At 39.1% G+C, this 20916-nt stretch overlaps 2 protein-coding genes across 3 annotated transcripts in view; one reads left to right on the top strand and one right to left on the bottom strand.

Annotated features, from left to right (window-relative positions):
• LOC106081945 (sorting nexin-25) overlaps positions 1–2921 on the bottom strand; it is a 30432-nt gene extending 27511 nt beyond the window's left edge. Inside the window, exons 1-2 of the mRNA XM_013244227.2 lie at positions 1989–2921; positions 1327–1423 (exon numbers count right to left, since the gene is read on the bottom strand). Coding sequence (XP_013099681.2) covers positions 1327–1423; positions 1989–2331 — 440 coding nt within the window. The 5' untranslated portion in view covers positions 2332–2921. The remainder of the gene's footprint in view (positions 1–1326; positions 1424–1988) is intronic.
• A 2033-nt stretch (positions 2922–4954) lies between these two features.
• The window catches only part of LOC106081831 (anaphase-promoting complex subunit 1), a 28604-nt gene continuing 12642 nt past the window's right edge, over positions 4955–20916 (top strand). The window contains exons 1-15 of one of the 2 annotated variants that reach the window (XM_059366904.1): positions 4969–5061; positions 5115–5557; positions 5662–5820; positions 5888–6373; positions 6587–6707; positions 6768–6929; positions 7295–7487; positions 7636–7925; positions 11201–11792; positions 11857–12117; positions 12180–12342; positions 12721–14341; positions 15698–16132; positions 16194–16448; positions 20589–20916. In XM_059366904.1, the coding sequence (XP_059222887.1) occupies positions 5161–5557; positions 5662–5820; positions 5888–6373; positions 6587–6707; positions 6768–6929; positions 7295–7487; positions 7636–7925; positions 11201–11792; positions 11857–12117; positions 12180–12342; positions 12721–14341; positions 15698–16132; positions 16194–16448; positions 20589–20916 (5463 nt within the window). In that variant the 5' untranslated portion in view covers positions 4969–5061; positions 5115–5160. Of the gene's footprint in view, positions 5558–5661; positions 5821–5887; positions 6374–6586; positions 6708–6767; positions 6930–7294; positions 7488–7635; positions 7926–11200; positions 11793–11856; positions 12118–12179; positions 12343–12720; positions 14342–15697; positions 16133–16193; positions 16449–20588 lie in introns of both variants that reach the window. The other variant, XR_009398030.1, reaches the window with a different exon arrangement.

Below are 20916 nucleotides of genomic sequence, written 5' to 3'. Positions count from 1 at the left end.
TTATCATTAAGCTTCAACTTTAATCGGACAGCCTCATTGGTATGTGAGAAGTTTGCCTCTGTTCCTTAATGGAATGTTCTAGACCTCATTGGTATGTAAGAAGTTTGTCCCTGTTCTTTAATGGAATGTCTATACCTCATTGGTATGTGAGAAGTTTGCCCCTGTTCCTTATTGGAAGGTTCTAGACCAATGTTAACCGCAAGTCCGGCCCTGTTCGGTTTGGCTGCTGTTATTGCTTTTGTGCAACATCTCAAATCTATTTATTTCCTGCCTTCCAATCTAAATGCAAGCATGCCCTTTCACACATACGCCTGCGCATTTCTATCTGGTCGCTGTCTAGCTGCTGTCTGGGATAATAGATTAGGGATGCACTTTTATGTATGTGCGAGTGTATGTACATAAACCTTTTTTTACATGAAGCCTTTTTATACATTTTTAACTTTTTAAATTGAATTTGCATTATTTGCTTTACATGGGGATTTCCGCTGCATAATGATTGAAGCAGAAGCTGTCATGATCAGAAGGGGGCGATGAAAGACTTACACTGCTCGTGGCTGTGTCTACAGGGGAACATGCTTTCAATCTTATGGAGGCATGCACATACGTGTAGGTGTGCCGTATAGACCCTTTCTTCCTATTTTTCGCATATTTTACACACTTTCACTACCTTTTACCCACACACTAGGGTATCACAATGGACCAGACTGGCCTCCGAGTGAACTCACCTTTCAAGACTACCCATTTAACCTAAACCTATTATTGAACATCCGGGCAGACGAACTTTCAACGAATACCATAATCCCTTATAAAAAGTGAGATGATATATTATATGGATAAAGTTTCGCTAAGATCTTCAGTATTTTCCAATTCTAAAATAAAAACCTCAATTTGAGTAGATACCTTTCACTATTGATATCTAGCGTTGATAATTCTCTTTGTTTAAAAGATGTTCATAAACTATGCATAAAAGTCAATGCAACGTTATCCCAACGGGCTTTAGTCACACAGATATTGGCTGATAAGGCCCAAATTGGAATTTCATAGAATATCCAAATTCAATTTAAACGTTTTCGGTTTTGTTTGTCAGTCATACGATAATAGATATAGCGATAGACTGTTATATCCAAACAACAACAACAAGCTGTAAACCGTAATTTATTTGTCTAGGCATTCCATTGTGGAATTTGAACCTTTTTTATTTCGTATGTATTTGAAACTAGTATCCTATTAAAACTCTACACGATTTGGTGACTAATACTTTCCAATCAACTGAAACGTGTAGTAAGTAGTGATTGCTTTCATGTTTTTTTTTTTGTGATTACTTACTGTGTGGCATTGTATAGAACATTTAGTGGTTCGCGGTTTGGCTTTGGCGGCTCCTTTGTGGTAAACAAGTAATGAATGTAAACTGTCCCAGCCACAGCTGAAAGAAAGGCCCAAAATCAGTTAATTAATAATCAAATAAACAAAATCTTAAGATAAGGCATTACGGAATTACTCCAAAGTCAAGTGGTGGTTATAGGATATATGGGAAGATAAGAAATTAATTTAATTGACCAAAATAATAAATACGATTACATTTCTTTTCCAATGCCAATTAAATTGAAACGGAAAAGAGGCCGTGATTAAGAAAAAAAATTAAAAAAAAAAATCATAGAATGATAAGCTCATGTGGCAGTAAATATCAATGAAATTAAATACCATACGGCAGCAGAGTGTTTTAAACGAGTTGGGAAGATAGGGGTGAGAGGATGGTGATGATGATGTAAAATAGGGCGTAATTTAATAACAAAGAAACAAGGAAAATTAAACGCATTTTTTGCATAATACTTCACTCTGACCTAATGTGAACGACAAACTTTGCTTTGCAAAGCCTGCCTCATGACAATAACGATAAAAAGAAGAATAATAATGAATGCGATGGTAATGGTGGTGATTATGATGACGATGTGGATGCTCACATTATGTACATGCATATTGATACTTACCGGCAACAACCAGAAGCAGCGAATACAAAACAAACAGTATGAACAGAAAGAATATGGGATAATACCATATGATGGCCAGCAATGTCACTGCCAAGGCGGACAAAAATATTTTCCAATTAAGTTGTATAACACGCAGCAGTGCCGACCATGTCCTCAGTTTGGAGGAGGAGGAGGTGGAGGAGTTTTTGGAGCTACCGTGACTGCTGCTGCCACCATTCTCGTGGGGCGTATGATCCAAGGGGAAAAGAGGACGTTGATGTGGAAAGTTTTCTATGGCATCAATTGCAGGCATTTTCTTAGAATGACTATTAAGCTTTGGGCACTTCCTTTCGTTGTCCTTCATCAGTTGCCGCTTTCCTCCTGGGCTAATAGTGCTACTGCACCCTCACCCCCGCTGCTGTTGCTGCTACTGCTATTGGGGCTATGACCAACGATGTTATTCACATTTTATTTTTATACGCGATGCCCACATTCTATGCGCTGTGTTATTAGTTTTGACTACGAGTATGTGTTGGGCGGGGGTGGTTTTACAGCAGGTATATTCAATATTCAATATGAAAATCAATATTTACGTCGTTCACATAAGGAGATTTATTTTTCGTATAAACTTATCGTCCTTTTATTACAGATAGCAGGCAACAAGTTGTTACATAAAACCAAATAATCTACCAATGATAAATTCTTGAAAATTTCTTTCAAAACAACCTCAAGGATATTTTTCCTCTTTACAATTTCTTTTTGTATACAAAATGTAGCACAAACACACACGCACCCACTGACTTGTGGGAAATTGGTCAGCTTTGTTTTCTCCAACAGCCAAGTAATGCATACGCACACACAGAAACTTATTAACTTTCACAGTAATTATTTTTTAATTGTTTTATTTCCGTTTTTCCGTTCTATCCCTTTGACGGCCGAAATTATTGTATACAAAATAAAGCACAAACACACACAATTAGCTGATAAAATCGTTATCGATAACGTTATCGCTTTTTGTGTGAAGAACTTGAAGTCGATTTTAAGTGGGTAAAAAAATTTAATAATCGATTGTTAGATCCAGTTTTGTCAATTTTGACGTCATAAATGAAAGCAAGTTTACCATCTGTTCCTTCCTTTATGAAATCAGCTGACATGAGCATTATATTATAGCGCATTCAATGAGCAGTGTTATACTATGTTCAAACCAAAGCTGTTTTGAGCAAACGACTCGTTTTCCCTAATGCTCTTAAAACGACTCATTTTTCTTTTACAATTTATAAGGGAAAAACGACTTGTTTGCCACAAAAACGAGTCATTCAAAGCATTCGAGCCCAAGTAAAAGCCTAAATTGTGCTTAATATACACAGCCCTAAAAATGTGAAAAAAATAACGGAAAAAACAAGGCTGTTGGTTTTTTAAAGACGACAACAACTCTTCTCGTCAAATCTAATATCCTCGACCCTCATCAATATGTATTCAAGCACCTCAAGACTGATACTGAGTTTCTCAAATCGAATCCGGTGACTGCAGTTGAAGCTCCTCTGGAGCACAGAGCTGCAACGAATATGATTGTGTAGGCTTGATCATCTGTTTTGAAAAACGATTAAGTACTCAAGTAAGGACGAGTAGGGATTCTGCGGCAAGAGACCTTAGTAAGTACTCAAGCAAGGGCGAGGAGGAAACCTACGCCGAGAGCCCTTAGTAAGTACTCAAGGACGAGCAGGAAATCTAAGGCAAGAGAATGTGATCAAGGTATGCTAGGGTTTTATTGAATAGCTAGAGGACCAGGGTAGGCATTCCAACAAGCATCAGAAAAGGATCATAGGAGATCTTGGAAAGTACTCCAAGAGGATAATATTTGTACTTACCGTTGTCCGACGTTGGCTGCTTGGTTCAGCGCCAGCCTAGTGTCGTGTGGGCGTCAATTAAACAGTTGCTGATTGGCGTTACAAAAACATATCCATCAATGATAAAGGCGCTCCTTCTTTGTTTTTGCCTAACCAAACGTAGCACTGAATAGACTAGGGTTCACGTGGTCGATTTCGTTGTTGTTGGGCAGGTGATCCAGCCTTCTTAATTCAACCATGGAATAGACACAGGTAGTGGCAGTTGCCCAACAACAAAATATTGAGTGCACTATCTGTCAAAATCAGTGATTAGTGCAACTCGATTTTGAGTATGTTACTAGTCCGCGCCATTTTTCGTTGTGTGTGGTGGTTATGCTTCTTCTCTAATACACACAACAACCAAACTTGGCAGATAGTGTACTTCTCGAGAAAGAATTGTTCTCAGCTGTTAACGATACATTACCTGGCAATTAATTAATCCAAAACATATGAAATGCAGAATGAAAGCAGAAACGTTATTCAATTCCAGATAAGTTGTTCGATCATCCCTTGTAACTGAATGAAACGAACGAGTACGAACATTAATTTTTGATTACCGATGAAGCGATTCGAACTGAATGTTCGGTTCGAGCAAATACGAAATCAATCACTTTCTTTCATACATCCAAACAGAAACATCAACATAAATCGAGTCAATGAAAAATTGTGGTTCAAAATTTTGATACTCGTTGCAGCTCTCTGGTCTACGCAACCTGTGGACGCGCACCCGATGGACCTTGGTGTCCTATGTCAGCTTGCCAAGGATCGTTACCCCCACACGCACATATTTGCATGTGGGATTAACTACAACAAAACTCTTTTATTAGAGTTTACACTGTTCATTAAATGCGGATTTAAAGCTCTCGTCAACTGATTTTATAAAGGGAAAACAGATCTTCGAGCCATTAAATCCGTATTTAAAAAGCAGTAGAAACGGGGTCCTATATTGTCCCAATCAAGGATTGCGACATTAGCCACGTTACGCAGTCACTGATTAGTCTTCAATAAGAGCAGTTTTATGAATTAGTTATTTAGAGCAGCAACCCTATTGCGAATTACCGGCAAATGCAAAAAGAATCGAATCTAAAATCGAGTTATCGACAGTTTTGCATAGAACCAAAACAAAACACACACAAACACGCACATATACTCGTAGTTAGAATTCCAGATCCTGATCCCTAGCCGGGATTCTTAATGCTGCTTTTTTGGTGACTGATACAATTATCCGGCACACATTGCTCTTTATTATTGAATGTTATAGCTTGAAATAAAGAAAAATACCTGCAAATCTGGATGAAACTGAAGTGATGATCGCCGTATCAGAACCTCTATTGGAATATATTCCACGAGGTCGACTGGCGGTCGATGAGCATCCCGGACCCACTGAGATAAAACAGCACCCTCACCTACCATCTGAGAATATATTGTTGTTACGCCTGCAAAATGTGAATATATCGGCCAAGGATGAATACAATGAGTATTGGTGTGTTCGTGAAATTTATGAAGAATGCTGTCAAAAGACAACAACAACAAAGAATAGCAGTAAAGGACACAATGGTAACAAGAAGGGAATGGCATCATCGTTATGTGCCGGTGAAAAGAAATCGGAATTGCGCCATGGTCCACCTGAGTATATGTGCGAATATGTTGTCAATTCGGAGGAGGAATTGTATGTTAAAAAGCATACAGCTGTATGGACTAGAGGTGAGATGAATATGTAGAATATTTGTTTCTTATTTAGATTGAGACCCAATCTAATTAAATTCTCTTTATCATTTACTCTTTATGACTTGTTTACTTTCTACTAGGTATATCCGATGAACGCTGTGTCCTTCCTCGTTTGTGCTTTACTTGTGAGACTCCTATAAAATTTGCCTTTTTCTGCAACAAGGCATTCATAGGTGCCTCTAAAGAGAAATCATCGCCGGAGGAAGATGAACAAAATATAACATCAATATGTTTAATAGGTTGTTAATCATATATTACATTTTCAAGATCCTAGACCTATTTATTTACTCTGTTATGTTATTACAGATCAAAACTCCCTTAGAGTTTACTGCAGCAATGGTGAAGATTTTTTGTCCAATCTTGAATTTCCCATTTCCAGTGTTTGGCCAACACGTTTTGGCATTTTACTGGAGAAAGTGTCCTCTACTACTGTCATACAAAATCACTCAATTTCCATGCCTAGACTTTTCTCTTTGGGACACCCTTTGGATGAGATTTGCCCTGTACTTAACAAATCAGCAACCAATGTCATATCGTATCTCATCGAATCGGATTATAAGATTATATTTTCTGATGAGAATTCAGATTTGTTACTTTTATGCGATACAAAAATTGGAAAACATTTTATAGCACGTCTGCGTAAGGCTTCGACAGAGGAAATACAATATATTGGAACACAAAATGAAACTGTTTTGGGTAGCAGTCATCAGTTTAGTGTGCATAAACCGAATTTGGGTGTAACTGTCGGTGGTCAGGGAAGTTTTTCACAGAGTAGCATGAAATTTACTGGAGGTAAGTAAGAGTTTGGTACAAATTGTTGATCCACACTTTAGTCAAGCATGTCAAAAAGGAACACATGATCGTTGTTTTACGAAAAATTCAAGATTTTAGACAACAAAATTTTTTTATGTGACCAACAACAAGCCGTCTAGCGTATCAATTTAGTAGCTTTTTTAGATTTTTTTAATCTTTTAACTTATTTAACCATGTTTCTGCTTACTATAGCTCAAAAAAATAGCACTGCTCATTTGGGACGCACCAGTTTGGGAACTTCAAACTATACAACACACATAAGCAAATTTTTGAACAGTGCCCATTCGCTAAGTGGAGCTTTTGGCAATTTTAAGTAGGTATTGAGAAGAAGAATTGTAAATTTTAAATAAAATTTTAAATTTCCATTGCATAGTCGTTCTACACCTGCATCACCCTTAAGTAATTTACAATCAACTATTGGTCAACATTCCATATCGGTACAGGATATACGTAAGTGTGGCCAATCTCAACCATCCAAGCCGATAGTACCGGAATTGTGTTTGGAACATATATGGACTGAAAATACCTATGGCAAGTAAGTAAGCAATCCCATGGCAGCCGGTTGTATGCACCGGATTGATCTGATGGAGTCCTTCATCGGCAAGGGCTGCCAACTCAGGGTATTGCACACTCCTACAACAACAACAACTACAACATATACCAAAAAAAACATATACCCGTAAATGTTGTTTGGTTTATCTTGACATACGAGCAGCGGGATTAGCAATCTCATAATCGTCTGCAAGTGAAATGTTGAATGAAATTACGAAACAAACATTTTTTTTTTAACAATTTTCATTATTCCCGGGTGTATAATCAGTACATTATTTTCTTTGGATATTACATAATCTTAGGAAAAAGTATTAATATATATACATCTTTCATTAATTTCTATTTTAGCAATCGTGAATTTGGTGAAATGTCTTCAAAAGCCTTCATACATACCGATTTGGTGGGGCAAACCTATTTGTGCTACCTGTTGCCTAGGTCATGCAAACTGCAAATGGTTCAATTGAATAATTATGACAGCAAGAATTTGCAAATTGCAACCAAATGCACATCGATTGTGGCAAAGGATGCTGTGCCTTTGGAGGTAAATTTTTTTCCATATTAAAATCGACCCACTTCCCCAGCTTGCGCACTGAGATCGGTCCTGAATCACTCCTAGCCAACGACTGCTTCCCTTCGCAAAGCCACAAACAAATAAAATTAAATATTTTTTGTTTTTGTTTTATTTTTAGCGCATGAATATGATTGCAGTTTTAGATCCTGCTGGAACATTAATACTTTATACTGGAGGAGTTCTGGTGTCAAAAGTTCATATTCCTAATACTCTAGCGGGCAATACTTCGTCTGCTTCAAAGGCTGCCCCGAATACAGCTTCTAATCATCCAAGCAAATCTCCAAATACTTCATTTCCTAGACGGAGTAGTTTATTGCCTTCAGCACAAAAGCCTGGCGATACAACATTCGAAGATGAACTTCATATGTTGTCTCCCGTTCATCCCCTACAGCCGCAACTATTTAGCAGGTGAGTTTGAACAAAAGAACAAAACAGCTATAAATTCAGCCTGCAGTTCAAATGTTAACAAATTTTTGGTGGACAGACAAAACATAGACCTTTGTATGTATATTACATATTAATGATAGATAGTTGATGCCACTACAAAACATACATAGCGAACACTGATCGAGTATGTGTTTGAATAAAACCAACAGGTTTGGAACAAGTCAAAATGCCTTTTTTTTTGGTAAAAAAGCGTCGACCTCTGGAAAGGCTGAAGTGAATTAAGCGATATTTTGTTTGCGCCATTATGGGCAACCTCAAAACCCTGAATCTGGTAACAAAATTTTGCATGCAAATAACCTTGGACGATGTCTCTAGGTGTCATACAAAATGCATTTAGTGGTATAGTACGAATCTGATATCCTGCGATTGAGATGAGGAACAGCCCCATAAGGAAACAAAGCGTACATGGTTTTTAAAAAGGAGTACAAATCTGATATAAATATTTGAGCCCAAGGAAACGGGTGTAGGGCAACACACAAATACCTACAAGGCGGACATATAGACCGATTGGGACAATGCAAATGCAAATTTTGCCCATGATTCAAGTTTAAGTTCAATGATAAGGGGCCTTCTTTTTATAGACGAGTCCGAACGGCGTGCTGCAGTGTGACACCTCTTTGGAGAGAAGTTTTACATGGCATAGTACCCCACAAATGTTGCCAGCATTAGGAGGGGAAATCCACCGCTGAAAATTTCTACTGATGGTCTCGCCAGGATTCGAACCTAGGCGTTCAGCGCTACGGTGGCCTCCCCGATTGGGACAGTATAGGATTAAAATAAACGGTTGTTGTAGTTAGTTTCAGTGCAAAGACACGATCATTGGGGTAACTTGCAAATGAAAGATGTACAAGGTGTGAATATTTATACTTTAAACTCAACGATCGTTTATTTGATATAAGCTGAACTGGTCCCACTCCGCTGCGCCTTCTTTCATTCTCTAAAATTTTATTTTAGCCCTGTATCGATTGCTAGTGTCGGTAAATAATTCCTGTTTGGGCGTATTTTTGGGGATGGGATGGGCCCTCAGACATTTAAGCCCCCATATGGCCATGGTCGGTTGAGGCCACCGCAGCGCAGAGGTTAGCATGTCCGCCTATGACGCTGAGCCTGGATTCGAATCCTGGCAGGAACGTCACAAACAAATTTAAGCGGTGGTTATCCCCTCCTAATGCTGGCGACATTTGTGAGGTACTTTGCCATGTAAAAACTTCTCCCCAAAGAGGTGTCACTGCACTCCGTTCGTACTCGGCTATAAAAAGGAGCCCCCTTATCATTGAGCTTAAAATTGAATCGGACAGCACTCATTGATCTGTGGGAAGTTTGCCCTAGTTTCTTAATGGAATGTTCATGGGCAAATTTGCAATTTGCATTGCCATGGTCGGTAAGTATGTCCGGTTTGGGGTATATTTTGGGGATGGGGTAGCCAAGCAGAATCTTGGCCTTGAAATTATTTAAGTTTCCGAAATATCTTTTATTTGAGCCTCATATAACCATGGTCGTTAAATATGTGCCATTTAGGGGTGTTTTGCGATACTTGGTTTCGCAAGTGGACGCCAGATGCGTACTCTACTCCCAAATATCTTTCATTTGAGCTCCATATCGCTATGGCTCTCTCTGGACTGTTTGGTCCCCCAAACACTTAGGCCCAAAATTGGATATCAGATTTGTTTTCATTTGGGTCCCATATTTTCATGATTGGTTTTTGCATCCCTTTGGCGTGTTTTGGAGCTGTTGGGCAGTTCCCCCAAATTTGTATACCAAATTTAAATTTTTAGGTTACTATTAAAGTGCTAACAAAATTTCGCGTGAATCGCCACAAATATCTCTGAGATCTGGTGCTTTTGAAAATTAGAGTAATGGGGAGGGTCCGCCCCCATCATACATCAAAGAATTAAGTACCCTATTTTAGCATGGGACCGTTTTGCAACATCTGTGATTATTTTCGGAAAATCTGTTCCGCCACGTTTGTGTTTATATGGAATTCATAAACAAAGATCTGCGAGTTCGCATGGATATGCATCTCGTTCGGATCAACATGGATTACGAAAAGACTTTGAGAGCAGAGTACGAATTTGACATAGAAATTTGGGGCCAAGCGTCTGAAGGGAGCCAACCAAAGTACAAAAGACCCCGACGAAATAAGTGAACCGATTATCGGACAATCGAGTCGGTGATTCTGAAGGGAGTCACCCAAAATACAAAAGACCCCGACGAAAAATGTGAACCGATTATCGGACAATCGAGTCATTCTTTATGTTTGGTAAATGACATTAAAACCAAATGTATTCGAAAAAAAGATGAAACAAGTTAAAATAAAGAAACCAATACACATGAAAAGAGGCGCCAAAAAAAAACAATAAAGCAATTTTCGATGATTAATATTTGTTTTAGTGTTCTCTAATCCTGAAACATAAAAGGCAACCCTCGTATAACTAAAAGATGGGGCCATTTTTACTAACGACATCTGGCATTCAAAAGGTGCAATTGATTTTAGTAGTTGCGTCTTTGATTGACGACTCTAGTGACAATTAGCAACACTAATGATAATTGACACAAATACCTATAATACAATAAGATACCGCATTTGGAAGAGTCGATAAGGCATAATTTTGAACGCATTCTATGAAAAGGGTATAAATACTAGCCCAGTGTATAAATACTAGCCTAGTGCTCACTGTTGCAAAATTACGGTTAAAATATCCAATTTTAGAAAAATCGCTAAAAAAGGTTGGGTCCATTTTGACCAACGACATCTGTTGACTACTACTTGTAACTAAAAAATAACTGAAAGGTTGGGCCCATTTTTTACTAACGGCATCTGGTGTCCAAAAGGTGAAAAACTGTATATTTACATAATGGATGTCTTTGATTAACAACACTGATGGAAATTGGCAACTCTAATGACAACTGACAATAACAATTGTTATCGCTAATGACTAACGGTAATGTTAATCTGACGGATACACTTTGATATTAAATTTGGGATGCACTAAGCTTTATCACATTACTCTTCGCTGATATGTGTGTAGTAAGTAAATCGCAAAAGGTTTAAAAGCAGAGTGAATAACTATGTTTTGGTTTATTTTATGTCCAACTAAACTAAACGATACTCTTACAATAATTAGTGGTAATTGTATAGAAGAAGGAGTAATAATAATAATAGAATAATAGAAGGAGTAATAATAGAAGAAGGAGTAATAATATATGCTTCATAAATTTGTAACCTTCACTTTCAGATCCAATAACGTATGTCTAGGTCTTAGAGATCCTGCCGGCAATCGTTTAACTTTAACTTATAGCTCGGGAAAAATGTTACGCATAACATTACCCCTCATTAATGAGACAAAATTGGTATCACGCTGCATTGGTGCATTGAAGCAAGTCCTGAAAAGGGATCAATTTATACACATGATAACAAAATGGTATGGGGCACGTAATCCGCCTGGGTCCAGTGACTATTGTATCGAGCAAGAATGGGATATATTTCGCAATGTGTTGTTAGATCTCATGGGCTATTCAGCGACCATGCATGATGTTAGCAGTGGCACAGCTACTTCATTTTATGCCGAGGAACCAAAAAAACGAAAGAAAAATGATGAGATTCATTCGGGCACCGAAGAGGATTGGCAGTTTATGCTAAATATTCTAGATGGTAATGTTGGCATGGAAAATGTTGGAAAGTCTCAAAGTCAGCAAATGTGTAATAATATTGAAACCTCGGCGATATTATTCAATACCATACCGGCCATATTCTATAGTTTTCATTTGCTCTATGAAGATTTTAAATTGGATGAATCCATGCATCAACATTTAAGGCCCTTGGCAAAGGTGATTACAAAAATACTAGCGTAAATCATGTTATTGTTCATGTGTTTTTTTTAACTCTTTACAGTTCCTTCATCAATTGGCCTTTGATATGCAATTGCAGTCCTATACTTTCCATTACTCGCTTGATTTTCCTTTTCTGATTAAGAATGCATCCAAAACCTGCATTCTCACAGAACAACATGGTGCTCAAATGTTGCACAAAGAACTTTTGCAGGTTGCCGCACCAAATGTTTTCCAACAAATGGAGTTTATACTTAAGGATAAGGACAATATACCCTATAACTATGTGGATGGCATAAATGATTTAAGTCGTAATGTGCTGCAGGTATATGGTTTTTAGCAAAACACCTTGGATGATTTACATTAAATTTCTTCTCCTAATAATAGGTGGTATCCCTGATAATACATGGCCATGAGAAAATTAAAAAATGGATTAAGCTTTTGGAATTTCCCGAGTCTGTACAGTCGCATTTTCCCAAGAAACCCAAACGTTTTATTTCGGTGAATGTTTCGCGATCGGAGCAAGTCATACAAATGTTAATAAACATGGGTAAGTTGTAAATTTTAATTTCGTTTTTACGGAGGCCACCGTAACGCATAGGTTAGCATGTGCGCCTATGACGCTGAACGGCTGAGTTCGAATCCTGGCAAGAACATCAGAAAAATTTTCAGCGGTAGTTATCCCCTCTTAATGCTGGCGACATTTGTTAGGTACTTTGCCAAAGAGGTATCGCTCTGCGGCACGCCGTTCGGACTCGGCTATAAAAGGAGGTCCCTTATCATAGAGCCTAAAATTGAATCGGACAGCACTGATTAATGGCATGTTCATGGGCAAATTTGCATTTTATTAAAAATCGTGAAACAATTTTTGATTTAAAATACTGATTTTTTTTTATCTTATCTTTCTTTACATCCTTTCCATTGATAGAAATGACTCGCAAGGATATTGAGCGTCTACCGGTAGGCATACATCTATGTATTGCAGAATGCCTAGAGTATTCAAGACTTGAACCACCCATTGGCTGTTCGCCCACAACATATGAATTGATATTGCGTTCCGATTTAGTGGCCCATGCTAAATTACAAAATCATAATTTTACCCAATCGCTTAATCATAACTCTGGATATCTGCAAAAGGTAAATATCGATACAGAAGATTCCTTGTCGGCCCGTTGTCCACCATCGAAAAATGGAATTTCTCAAATGGAAGCAGCTCTCGATGACGGTATGGACAACATCGATACGAAACTATTGAGTCTGCGATTTCCCGATGATATGCGTGTGGCTGAGGTAAGAAGGCTGCTGTCATCTTCAGAACCGGTTATCATCGATATAACACAATCACCGGGCACTTCAGATCATGAGTTTATAGAGGAACAAGAGAAGCAATTATTTACGCTATGCACCAGAACTATGACTCTGCCTTTGGGTAGAGGCATGTTTACTTTGCGAACCTCAATACCCACACCTACCGAATCTATGCCCATACCCAAGCTGTGTTTGACCGGCAAAGAACCCATTAAGGGTGCCACCGTGGAAATGCAGCAAATTGAATTTCCCCAAAATATGAGCCTTTGGCCCACATTTCACAATGGGGTAGCAGCTGGCCTTAAAATTTCACCCAATGCCCGCGACGTAGATTCTACATGGATAGTTTACAATAAGCCCAAGGGTCAGGCGGATATTTCCACCGAGCATGCTGGTTTTCTTATGGCTTTGGGCCTAAATGGCCATCTTAAGACTTTGTCCTTCATGAGCATTTATGAGTATCTGGTGAAATGTGATGAAATGACTAGTGTGGGCTTGCTACTGGGATTTTCCGCCACACACAGAGGCACCATGAATAATACTACCACAAAATTGCTAAGTGTGCATATAGAGGCCTTATTGCCGGCCACTGCTTTGGAGCTGGATATTCCTCAGAATATACAAGTAGCTGCTCTAATGGGCATTGGCCTATTGTATCAGGGAACGGCCAAGCGTCACATAGCTGAGGTTTTGCTGCAAGAAGTTGGGCGGCCTCCCGGACCAGAAATGGAAAATAGTATAGAACGTGAATCATATGCCCTGACAGCTGGTCTGGCTTTGGGTTTAGTAACACTTGGGCAGGGCGAATCTCCGGCAGGCCTTAGAGATTTACAATTGCCTGACACTTTACATTATTATATGGTGGGAGGCAATAAACGGTTGCTGACTGGTTCACAGAAAGAGAAGTATAAACTACCTTCATTCCAAGTTCGCGAAGGTGAACAGGTTAACATTGATGTCACTGCGCCGGGAGCTACTCTGGCACTGGGTTTAATGTTCTTCAATACAGACAATAAAGCAGTAGCGGAATGGATGAATCCTCCCAATACCAGATATTTATTGGATTTAGTTAGACCAGATCTATTGCTACTGCGCACCATTGCTCATGGCCTGATTATGTGGTCCGAAATTAAAGCCGACGAAGAGTGGCTACACCAGCAGTTTCCAGCGAACTTGCGTTTTGATGTCGAGAAGGGTGCTCAAGTGAATGACAATGAGGATATTGATCATGAGGCTATAACGTAAGTAGTTTTATGATACAGGCTAGCTGATACGAAGTGTAAACATGTAAGAGTGTACTAAGTTCGGCCGGGCCGAATCGTATATACCCTCCACCATGGATCGCAATTGTCGAGTCTTTGGGCGTTATCTCTTTTTAGACAAACAAAGTGTAATGAATAAGAACTATTATGCTATTGAAGCTATATCAAGTTATAGTCCGATTCAGACCATTAATAAACTGAATGCTGAACATTGTAAAAGTAATTGTGTAATATGCCAGTCCATTCGTATAAGAATTGTCCCTTGTAGGGGCTCAAGTAGCAAAATCGGGAGATCGATTTATATGGGAGCTGTATCAAGCTATAGATTGATTCGATTCATATTGAACCCGTATGTTGAAGGTCATGGGAGAAGCCGTTGTCCAAAATTTCTGCCAAATCGGATGAGAATTGCGCCCTCTAGAGGCTCAAAAAGTCAAGATACCAGATCGGTTTATATGGCAGCTGTATCAGGTTATGTACCGATTTGCGTCATACTAAGCACAGTTGATGGAAGTCATAACAAAACAATTCATGCAAAATATCAGCCAAATCCGATGAGAATTGCGCCCTCTAGCTGCTCAAGAAGTCAAGATCCAATATCGGTTTATAGGGCAGCTATACCAGGTTATGAACCGATTTGAACCATAGTTAGTGTAGTTGTTGAAAGTGATACCAAAACACCACGTGCAAAATTACAGCCTAATCGAATAATAATTGCTCCCCCTAAAAGATGAAGAAGTCAAGACCCAAGATCTGTATTTATGGCACCTATATCAGGTTATGATCCGATTTGAAACACACTTAGCACAGTTGTTGGAAGTGAAACCAAAATACCACGTGCAAAATTCAAAGTCAAATCGGACAAGAATTGCTCCCTCTATAGGCTTAAGAAGTCAAGACCCAAGATCGGTTTATATGGCAGCTATATCAAAACATGGGCCGATTAAGACCATTTACAATCCCAACCGACCTACACTAATAAAAAGTATTTGTGCTAAATTTCAAGCGCCTAGCTTTACTCCTTCGAAAGTTAGCGTGCTTTCGACCGGCAGACGGACGGACGGACAGATAGACAGACATGGCTAGATCGACTTAAAATGTTGTGACGATCAAGTATATATATACATTTCAGGTATTGTCATATTTGGCAACGCTACCAGAATCATTTTAACGATTCATGGTGCGTTACACAAACATTTTGTTCACTTTGGGGTGTTTGAGGCCGCCAACAACATTTTTAAGCTTCTAGGGACTATGTGCTCGGCTCTTTCAAATTAACAAATTTTTATATTTTTCGAATAATTTTTCGTATTTGTTTGTTTTTGTTTTTTACAGTCAAGCTTACTGCAACATTATTGCTGGTGCTGCCTTCTGCATAGGCTTAAAGTATGCTGGCTCTGAAAATCCCACAGCCTTCAAGACTCTTAGGCGTGCCATTAAACTATTCCTGGGATTTCCTGGAAAATATGTTGGAGAATTTGCTGGACGCACAACAATTGAAAATAGCCTTATGGTCATATTGCTGGCCATTTCCTTGGTGTTTGCTGGTTCTGGTGATTTGGAAATTCTACGTATTATACGTTACCTTAGATCTCGCATTGGCTCTCAACATCCTCATGTTACTTATGGCTCACACATGGCCATACATATGTCATTGGGCTTTTTGTTTTTAGGAGCTGGACGTTTTACCATTTCGAAAACTCCCGAGGCAGTGGCCGCTTTAGTGTGTGCACTATTTCCAAAGTTTCCCACGCACAGTAATGACAACAGGTAAGAAAGAAGTGACAAACACATTTTTTGACTATTTATTGGAGGTTTATTTTTCTTGTAGATATCATCTTCAAGCTTTTCGCCATTTATATGTTTTGGCTGTGGAACCTCGCCTATTTTTGCCTCGTGATATTGATACCCAAAAGTTGTGTTTGTGCAACATTTCCGTATTAGAGGTGGGCTCTAAGGAACTGAGACGTTTACCCATGGCCCCTTGTATGTTGCCTGAATTGAGTTCTTTGCAAAAGGTTGTGGTGGATGATCCAAACTATTGGCCAGTTTCATTTGAGAAGGAACGCAATTGGAATCAATTAATGTAAGTATAATTAAGATCTCGATTATGTAGCTCGTCTAGAAAAAGAAGAAATTGAGGAAAAATTGACTTTACAGGGCGTACCCCCGATCTTTTTCATTTTTTGCACCCACCCTAATTTTGACCCCAGGAACACGAATCTGAAGTCCGTTTTTGGGGTAAAGGCTCCTGGGCAAACCTACGCGACAATATCTTTCATTTTATACCCTTATTGCTTATGTTGGTCAATTTCCCCCAAGAGTTTTTTTTTTACTTCTGATTCGTGTTCCTGAGGTAACCGTCGTCAAAGCCATCTACACAAACGATGTACAGACGTTGTGTATACCCTGAAATATATACACCTAAAGGTTTTTAATGATGACCATGGTTAGTGTTGTGGTATCCTTTAGTCTTTTAGTTTGTTCTTTTTCGACACAAACTAAAAGACTAAAGGATACCACAACAACATTGAGCACAAGATTTACTGAAGTCAGATCATAAGCTTTGAAAGGCTTTTGGAGGATGGGTGACAGTATAGGTTCAAGCTTACTTGCTTACCGTGTTCGTATTCCCAGCATAACTCCACATGGCCGCTACCAGATAGAACAAAGAAAAACAAACAATCCCATAGCAGCCTTTCTATGCGCCGGGATGACCTGATGTATTCTACAACGGCCAGGGTGGAAATATGTGACCACATGGGCTATGTGTTCTCCCTGAATTTTCTGGGCAGTGACAAAAAAAAAAGGTTGATGTTGTTGTAGCCATATTTGCATGTAGAAGTAGCGATCCTCGTTAAGCTCCTGCAGGTGAACAAGCGCTAATAGTTTGCCTTGTCATATCGAGTATCATAGGCACTCAATATTTAAGCAAGAGCCATAGTCATCCGGCCTCTCACTGAGATCCTTTCCCACAATACGGATGATTGTCCGCTACTGCAATTGCAGTTGCTCCGTAAGGAGCATTCAACTTTCCGCAACACGTGGACGCGACTGGTAGCTCTCAGCTAAGCTTGTCTTGATGAGGATGAATACCACACAGATCGCATCTCAAACGTTCAGCCCGTAGGGCGCTCTTAGTTATCTCGTGCCGGGACGCAAAAGTTGCACGACCGCCTCTAAATTTTCCTCGTCATCACTTACCATGGAAAAATCCGCCTGTGTTAAAATGATCAGTCAGAACTCTTCCCCAACCAAAGCATAAGTGATGTCGTGTTTAGCGAAATACTCTGTCAAAGGACATTTGCCACCCTGCAACCTACAACACCATCCAATGTCTCATTAGCGCGGTCATTGTAGAAAACGTACAATTGCAAATTGGCCCTCAAACATTCCATTTAGGAGCAGGGGGCAAAGTTTTCACATATCAATGAGTGCTGTCCGATTCAAGTTTAAGTTGCGTGACAAGGGACCTCCATTTAATTAATGTGACGATCCACCCATCTGGTTCAATCCCCTCCGGAGCTGGCTACCTTCTGACCTCGGTCATGCTCAGTCTTGCGGCAGTTCTTTCCCGTGAAGACTAATGGAAAAAATAAACCGATCAGGACAATATAGGACTCAGATGAAAGATATTTTGGAGTCAGGTCTCAAGGTCATCGCCTCAAAATTAAAAGGTATTTGAGATTATAGCTGATAGCAAGTAGATGAAAATCATGGCTGACTGAATGGTCAAAATGCTAAACTGCCCATCACGAGTTTTGGCAGTCTCTTCTAGGTAATGACCGTCTTTCTCACCAATCTTGACGCTTATTGTGTGCCACATTGTTAACTACATAGAAAGCGGAGCGGTCTACCACCAGAAACAAGCTGTCTCCGTATTTATCATGTTAACCTCCTCCATCAGGAGACCATCACTGGCCAGAGACGTCAGGTTGGATCTTCATGTTCTAGAACCAAGAAGTTTAGCTTCTACACCAATCCGACTAAAAGACTGATTCAAATGATATTGAACTTGCCATTTGAATGCAGTTTTTGGAATATCTGTGAAGATAAAGTGAACTTTAACTAGCAGCGATACAAACCCATTCACTTAACAGTGCTCTGTTACGAGCTTAGCAGAGCTATTCTAACAATCTAACATGAAATGTCAAAAAATAAAATCAAAACACATAGTTCCCCTTACTCCGTCTGGCGATGGCGTAGACGAATTTCGAAATTGTTACCAAATGGTATTATGGTTGTCAAACGACGAAAATTCGTTTACATTTTTGGTGTCACGTTAGTCGAATTCGACTGTAAACTTTAAATGCCAAATATCTCAAATACTGTTTTTTTTTGATATTCTGCTTTTTGATTTATATTGTAGGCATCGAGATCATCCTCGCATCCCTCCCAGTTTTTGCATTCATCGGTTTGGACTTTAAGTGTTTTAGGTCTGTCCGTTATGCATTCTTTACATTGTAACTTAATTTTTTACAAAATTCGAAATATTTGTGGCCTCTTTAGTGTTCTTTTTGTTATTATTTTTTATCTTTTGTTCTTTTCTGTTATGCTCGTAACAGAGCGCTGCTAGGTGAATGGGTTGGTGTCTCTGCTAGTTAATGTTAACTTTATCTTTATGGACATTTTTTGTAGATCATTCTTCTCCCTTATGGTGAAGTTAATCTACTTTGGCAAACCAGGATAGTTTGCTCAACTATGTTTCGGTAGATGACGCCATCTTCCATTTTCTTGGGTTGGGATTTTTGCCAACATTCTGGATGTGTGTTCCTTTTGTATCGTAACAAGCGACATCTGGAGCCTAATTCTCACATACGCAATCGACTTATTGCGATCGATTATTCCATGTTTTGGATGATGGCATCCATTATCGATTAATTCTATTTGAAACTTCGAATAGATATGTGCAAGTTTTTGCCCGCAGCAGTTTACCTAATGTAAACAACCAATTTTCGACTGTTTTCAATAAATTGGGTAATAAAAGGACATGGAAGTATTTATTTTGTAAAATAAAACAATATTTACAATATATCCATATATTTGGTCCAGAAATTTGCAAGTTCTCAATTACCAAAACACTCATCATTGCCCTCACTCTCACGTATTCTTCTGCTGGCAAATAAAGAACGCGAACGACTTTCAGTAACAAGTTGTGCAAATTTGCACAAATTTTTAAATACGCGAAAACATATTTTGTTACCTGTAATAACTTTTTTAAACAACCGCAATTTGCTTTGATTACCTTTTATCGATTTCTCTGCTCCAAAATCGATAACTTTAAGACAAACATCGTTTGTAAGCCATAATTCAATTTGTATTTACGGAACGGAATTAATCTTCAAAAAAACTCGCTTGATAACGGATGTGACAATTAGGTCCCTGTTTACTTGCCAGTCCTTTTCTACTCGACTAACAACAAACAGCCAGGACAAATAACATTTTGTCACACGATTCGTTCGCCACTCAACGAAATCAGCTGATTTATTAGAGAAAAAAAGCTAATTTAGATGATTTGGCAAACGTATCGAGGATTTGGCAAACGTATCGAGTTGCACTGCCCCTAGATCTGAATATGTAACAGAACCCAGCTAACAAATGCTAACGTAGCGCAGAGGATAGCGAATCCTGGCGAAAACCTCAGATTTTTTTTCAGTGGTGGTCATCCCTTCTTAGTGCTGGCAACATTTGTTGCGTACTATGTCATGTCAAAGCAACTCCCCAAAGAGGTGTCGCACTGCGGTACGCCATTCGGACTCTGCTATAGAAAGGAGGCCCCTTATTATTGACCTTAAACTTGAATCGGGCAGCACTCATAGATATGTGAGAAGTTTGACCCTGTTCCTTAATGGAATGTTCATGAACAAATTTGCATTTTACCTAAAAAACTAAGGATGAAAACACAGCTAACTCAGTGTTGCAACAGACATGGTTTGGAATGTGTTTAAAGATATGAGACTATCAAAAGGTGCCTTGTATTCAGTAAATAAATGGAAGGTGTCCATGTTTCTCAGGGGTCATTTCCATGATGTGATGTAGTAGTGTTATCATTTGGTCGATTGCAGATGTACGAGGTCTAGGGCCCACTTACAACGGCTATCATAGTTCAGATGGCAACCCATCGCCCTCTGGAGCCTTAATATTTGGCCTGGCAGGAGTCATTTTTTCTCAGACATTTCATTGCCTTAAACATTACTGAAAATATTTTATTTTATTTCTTTTTTAGCAAAGCCTTGGAAAACTCCGCCTGCATTGAGATAAAGAAACGCTCTGGCTGCCTATCTCACCTAGAGGATCCTGATCGTCTGAAGAGTTTATTTTCGCAAACATTGACCACAGAGCAATACATTTGCTGGGAGATTGATCCGAAGACATTGGAGCGATTTTCCAATGAACCTTATGTTATAGGTTTTACAGATCGTTTTCTACACTTAGATGAGCCTGAATCGTCCAATACCGAATTGGCTTTGAAGCAGCATTTGACCATGCTATTCTACAATGCAGTGGTCAAGGATAAAATGCATGTGCTGCCCATATTTATGGCCACCTATAAT

The sequence above is a fragment of the Stomoxys calcitrans genome, chromosome 4, assembly GCF_963082655.1.
Source record: "Stomoxys calcitrans chromosome 4, idStoCalc2.1, whole genome shotgun sequence".
In the NCBI taxonomy this organism is placed as follows: Eukaryota; Metazoa; Arthropoda; class Insecta; order Diptera; family Muscidae; genus Stomoxys; species Stomoxys calcitrans.
Note: the sequence above shows the minus strand (reverse complement) of the source record. Positions and strands in the feature narration are given on the sequence as shown.